General features: G+C 48.7%; 1 protein-coding gene across 1 annotated transcript in view; it reads left to right on the top strand.

Moving 5' to 3' along the window:
- Positions 1-5,972, top strand: part of CRNKL1 (crooked neck pre-mRNA splicing factor 1) — an 11,738-nt gene that overhangs the window by 534 nt on the left and 5,232 nt on the right. Inside the window, exons 2-8 of the mRNA XM_010139508.1 lie at positions 1,259-1,350; positions 1,475-1,633; positions 1,761-1,927; positions 2,429-2,607; positions 3,247-3,417; positions 4,101-4,292; positions 5,018-5,077. Coding sequence (XP_010137810.1) covers positions 1,548-1,633; positions 1,761-1,927; positions 2,429-2,607; positions 3,247-3,417; positions 4,101-4,292; positions 5,018-5,077 — 855 coding nt within the window. The 5' untranslated portion in view covers positions 1,259-1,350; positions 1,475-1,547. The remainder of the gene's footprint in view (positions 1-1,258; positions 1,351-1,474; positions 1,634-1,760; positions 1,928-2,428; positions 2,608-3,246; positions 3,418-4,100; positions 4,293-5,017; positions 5,078-5,972) is intronic.

Below are 5,972 nucleotides of genomic sequence, written 5' to 3'. Positions count from 1 at the left end.
TGCTGGCGTGGCCGGTTCATCACGATGAGGGTTAGCAAGCTTGGCAGTAATGCGGCTGGGTGTCCCAGCTCACTGTCCAACAAGCTGGCAAGTGATGTTCTGCTCCGTGTGGTTGTGCTGTCAGTTAGCACGCTTTGGAACACAACTCCCTACACTAGTCACAGCTGCATTTGGTGATCGTCTTGAGACGTGACCACTTTGCCTGTGAGACATCAGGTGAAATTTATTTAAAAGGTTTGTTTTGTTTGTACAAACTTACTGACAGTTTTGTTACGCTTTTTTGCCTGTCCTGGGTCAGCAAAGCCAGCGTATCCCCAGCTGGGAACTTTAAATGTGTTCAGCGCTCCGCAGTTCCTTTAGGTACGGGCAGCGTGAACCTGGGCTGCCACTCCCTGCAGCACATAGGCACACATCCAGAGCGGAGGCCTGACACCACACCACGGCATCCCCACGCCCTGTGCTTGGCCCTGAGCGGGGGCTCATTCCCCTCCTTACCTCGTGAAGGCTTCAGCTGTGCTGGGTGCAGGTGCCCCTCACTCGGGCATGTGCAGAGCAGTGGGAGTCAGCTGGTCAGCACCGCAGTGCTGCAAAACCAGCGTTTGGTGACGCTTTTTGTCCTCTCCTGTGAACGGCAGTAACAGCCGCTGCATTCGCTGTGTTCAGCCGGGTGCAGCCGCGCATTCAGCACCGACAGCTCTGACCCTGGCAGTAGCCAGACACAAGACTGAAGATGCCCTCGCCGTGGCGCTGAGCAGTGAAATCCATCTGGCACGTTTGTTGCCAGCATATGAGATCCGGGGAACAAGAATAAGGCATCTTGTTTCAAAAAAAGATTGAGAGCAATGTTGCATACAGGTAAAGTGGATAAACTTGCGCTGGTGCATCCAAGTCTGTTCAGGGTTATCTGCAATGACCAGATTCCGTCTGTCCAGGTAATGTTCCTACTGAAACATCACGCAGAAGATTAAAAAAAGTGAGGTTTTAGTGCTGCCAGTTACTATTCCATCAGCATTTCAGTATCAGGATGTAGGAACTCGAGCTTAGCCGTTGCCTGTGTCATGCTCCGCCCTTGCAGCTGCTGTGATACCCGGGTGTTAGAAGCTCTTTTGTGGATGAGGATTTGGTACTGTGTTTGTGTGGGTGTAAGACATTTGGAATTTGTTCCAATGATCGTAATAATAATCACCCATAAGCCATTTGTATCAAGACTGGTCTGCACAGAGGGGTTTCTTACTTACAGAAATAATTTTCTCTTCAGACTTTTGAAGATAACATAAGAAAAAACAGGACTGTTATCAGTAACTGGATCAAGTACGCGCAATGGGAGGAAAGCCTGAAAGAAATACAGAGGTAACTGTGACGCAGCTGCAGACATCTCTTATAAACCTTGTAAGAGACTGTTTGTGTGTTGACAAACACCGTCAAGGCCTTGGAAGCACCTTAGATACGTAACTTGTTTCTCTTTGCCTCCCAGAGCCCGTTCCATTTACGAGCGTGCCTTGGATGTCGACTACAGAAATGTCACGCTCTGGCTGAAATACGCAGAGATGGAGATGAAGAACCGGCAGGTTAATCACGCCCGGAACATTTGGGATCGAGCCATTACCACCCTGCCCAGGGTGAACCAGTTCTGGTACGTTTGCCGGGCATGGAGCAGTGTTTCCCGCCCCGGGCTGCAGGCCGTTCTCCTGTGTCGGCACCCTGCAAACAGGCGTTGTGTTCTGTTTGCCCGGCGGCTGTAACCAACCCCCTTTTCTAAGGTACAAGTACACATACATGGAGGAGATGCTGGGGAATGTCGCGGGGTCACGCCAGGTGTTCGAGCGCTGGATGGAGTGGCAGCCGGAGGAGCAGGCCTGGCATTCCTACATTAACTTCGAGCTGAGGTACAAGGAGGTGGACAGGGCACGTGCCATTTACGAGAGATATATCCTTTTCTGCGCCAGGTGACGCCTGCCTGGGGCGAGGCCTGCGCTCCTCATCTCTTTCTTAGCAGTTCTGTCTCCAGCTCTGTCCCCACGCCCCTTTTTGCTGTGGTGTGTGGGGAGTCAGCCTCCACGCCAAGAGCCAGTGGAGGAACGTGCCTCCAAATTCGGTTAGAAGAACGTACACCCTGCCACAGCAGTGTGTAACAGCACTTGTGCTTCCAGCGTTCTTGCAGTCATCGTTTGTTTGGGATTTCCCCTCTTTAACCTTCTCCCTGACCCTTGCCTGGTTGTTCCCCCTTTGTAAGCGCTCTTTAAGCTCTCGGGAAGGCACAAGGCCTTTGCAGGCTTCGAGCTGGGCGGTGTGCTCTGCCCCCGTGCGTTTCTTGTGTTGTGCCAGCCCTGGCAGTTGTTCCATGCCGTCCGCGACTCCGGAGTCGCTGGGAAGAATGCGGATTGGGGTGTCCAGTTCAGGCAGCGCTGTTTCTTTAACGTGGCTCCACTTGTCCTTGTGCACCCCGATGTGAAGAACTGGATCAAGTATGCCCGCTTTGAGGAGAAGCACAGCTACTTTGCTCATGCAAGGAAAGTATACGAGAGGGCGGTGGAGTTCTTTGGAGAAGAGCACATGGATGAGCACTTGTACGTGGCTTTTGCAAAGTTTGAGGAGAACCAGAAAGAAGTAAGACCTTCCTGGTAACACATCACTCTAATACCAGATGCCCCCTCGGGATTTCTTCTCAAATACCAAACTCAAGGCCCCTTAACATCCACTGCAATACTTGGGTTTTCCAGCACCTGGTGAGATACCGTTACTGTAGCCTGAGCTAAGCTTCTGGTTATCTTTTAGTGACCCTTCTTTTAGGAAGGGTGGGCACCAGAAGTTCCCAGCCTGAGAACGGTGTCATCAGATCAAAGACGTATCCTCGGATTTGTACGTTTCTGAGAGGCTGCAGGCCGGAGCGATGGAAAATGAGTTAGCTGTGTTTTCCCCAGACAGGCTCTTTTAACTGCCCAGGCCATTAAGGAATTGGAAACGTTCTGGGAACCCAAAAGTATGACCTCTTAAAAGTATTTGAAATATTCCAAACCTGTAAATGAATAAGAGGTGGTGGGATTTGGTATTTGCAGAATTTTATGGGTTTTTTTCCAAGTTTACACTTCAGGGAGATCTGTTAGTCCTGTCCCAAAACAATCATTTACCGTGAGGTATTCTGTGATTCTGTATTCTGTTAAATATTGCCAAAAGCTCACTGAGAAATCGTGGGGGAGGATGGAAGCCGTTTTGCAAATTTACTCAAGTGATATTTAATATTTTCAGTTTGAAAGAGTAAGAGTGATCTACAAGTACGCCCTGGACAGAATTCCAAAACAGGATGCCCAGAACCTCTTCAAGAATTACACCATCTTTGAGAAGAAGTTTGGAGACAGACGGGGAATTGAAGACATCATTGTCAGCAAGAGGAGATTCCAGTACGAAGAGGAAGTGAAGGTACGTATTGCAAATATCCTCTGGGCTTGTTGGACACCCAGCTGCTGCTTAAGGTGTGCGAGTGTCTCGTGATAGGAAGACTGATGAGTTTTGCACTACCCTTGACACTCAGTCCAAGAAAATACCAAGAGAACATCGTTCTTTTTGGAGCCAGAATCCATCCGTGGGGCAGAGAACGATACTGGCGTTCACTGCTTTTTGGGTTCTGCGTTCTAGTGTAGATAGTGGAGCTGAAGTCTGACTGAACCCAGAACTCAGTACCCTCAGTGCCCATCTTAGGGCACAGTGCAGCTTGGCTGGTAGCTGCCCTCTTCACCGCGGTTAGGCAGCGGCTGTTGCGGGATGCCTCACCTGTGTGTAGATACCTTTCTGTGAGGACAGGCTGTGGCACACCCGTCTGCTGTTCACTGGCGACTGCAGACTTCATCATTCGCTCTTCCCTTCTCGCAGTTCAATTTGTTTGCCTTCACTTGAATGTTTGAGGGTAAAATAAAGAAATAAATGCACTTGAACCCAGAAGTTCCAGTTTAAGCATATTCGAGGCTGATGGTTTTCAGTAACATTCCAATGACCTATTTTAAAGGAGAAATTCTGAATAAGAATTCTGAAGTTAAGGAACAACGTCTGTTATTTGTAGTTACTGAAGCTCCTTTCTTGTTTCCCCGCTCCCATCTTTCTGGAAGGCAAATCCCCATAATTATGACGCGTGGTTTGACTACCTGAGGTTGGTTGAAAGCGACGCAGATGCTGAGACTGTCCGGGAAGTGTATGAAAGAGCCATCGCCAACGTTCCCCCCATTCAAGAGAAGAGACACTGGAAAAGATACATCTATCTCTGGATTAACTATGCGTTATATGAAGAGCTGGAGGCAAAGGCAAGTAGTGAGAACTCAGATTTGTTCTTTCCTTCACAAGTGTTTTCCCTATATTAGATAGCTACAGGTATTTTAATAAGAAAACCGAGGACTAAAGGTACTGTTTTACTTGTTTTGTGTAACTAGCTACAGGATTTGCTATTTAACTGCGGGCTGTTTTCCCTTCATTTTTCCCTCCCCAAAATATTTCAGTTTCACCCCGATTCATCCAGAAACACGCTGATAATCAAAGCAGAAGTAGGTCTTTCTGGCCCCGCCTGGCTTGCCTGTTCAAGGCTGTTCCCTGAACTTGTGAAATTTTATATTAAACAGAACTGTGAAACAGTCAAATTCGTGCTGTAGCAGCCGTTTGGGGCTGTGTCAATATTTCTTCTGTTACCAGTCAGGTACCAGTACAGCTGCTCCTCATCTCGTCAAATCGTGGCGCAGTGTACCTGTTCAGTGTCTCTTAAAGGAAAAAAGACCATTTTCCCCTAAAACAGGGACACTCCTGGTTTTATTATCTAATTCTTAGTGCTGAATTTTGTTTTGAAAAGCTGACTCTTACTGATTCTCGCGAGTTACCATCTTTGAATTGTGCACAGAGTAGAAAAATACACTTACATCTTCAGGATACCGGCTTCTGACTGACTTCACTTGAAAATACTGTTCTGTGGTTATTGCACGGTTCAAAACGCGGTGTAACCTCAGCAGCGAACAGTGTTTGATTTTGCCTGTTCTTCCAGGACGCAGAGCGAACCAGGCAGGTGTATCAGGCGTGCATCGAGCTCATTCCCCACAGGAAGGTATGTCTCCTCCGGCAGGTTGTGTTGAACCTTGGATTAAAGTTCCCAAGATAAAGGGAATTTTATCCTTCAGTTTCCCTCCGCCCCCTCCCCCAAGGTTCAGGTGTGTAAGCAGCTCCGAATGGCTGCTGGCACACTCGTGAAGGCTCTGCTCGGGACTTTAACTATCCCTTCAAGCTTCTCGGAATGTCCATCTTCCAGCTCTTTCTCCAGCTGTGCTGTTTGATGACTGTGTGTTGTGTCAGCGGTGGGAAATCACGGGCCCCACACCGTCAGAGTTCCTCGTACAGGTGTGATAGGAGGGGTTCTCCAGTGCTCTCCAGTTCTGAAGTATGCTCTCAGAAGCTGAAATCACACGGTCCAGGACTATGGAGCAGCAGGAAGAGCCCTTTTCTGTCCACTTGCTTTTTCCCCCAGGCTGCTCTTCTTGTAGGTGCTCTCAGCCCAGTGGCTTGTAGTCCCTTGTTGCGCTTGTATCTTGTGTGGGATACAGCCTTTTGTAACAGCAGTGTCTGCCGGATGGTCCGCCCGGCCCAGCTGAGGGAGGGTGTCTGAGAAACGCTCTTTTCCCCTGGTATCCCCCAGGACAATCAGTCTTCAGGGCTGATGTGTTGGGTTTGTGGGATTTTACCTGTGAGCCTCAAGTAAAAATCCACGTGGCCAAACCCTTATAGCACAGTTAATCAGCGTTGCCTTGGAATGTCAAGAAATGTGAGTTCGTGGCATTCCTTTGGGGTTATGGGTGATAGCCGATACTTACCCAAATGATTGGTTAACAAACCATTTCTTTTGTTTAAGACTTGCGTCCCGGCTGGTTTTGCTTTCACCCCGGTGGAGTGTGTTGTCCTGTCCTAGAGAGGTTGCTTTGGGTTACAAACTCTCCACTTCTCAGCAG

The sequence above is a fragment of the Buceros rhinoceros genome, unplaced genomic scaffold (genome assembly GCF_000710305.1).
Source record: "Buceros rhinoceros silvestris isolate BGI_N320 unplaced genomic scaffold, ASM71030v1 scaffold30357, whole genome shotgun sequence".
Classification (NCBI taxonomy): domain Eukaryota; kingdom Metazoa; phylum Chordata; class Aves; order Bucerotiformes; family Bucerotidae; genus Buceros; species Buceros rhinoceros.
Note: the sequence above shows the minus strand (reverse complement) of the source record. Positions and strands in the feature narration are given on the sequence as shown.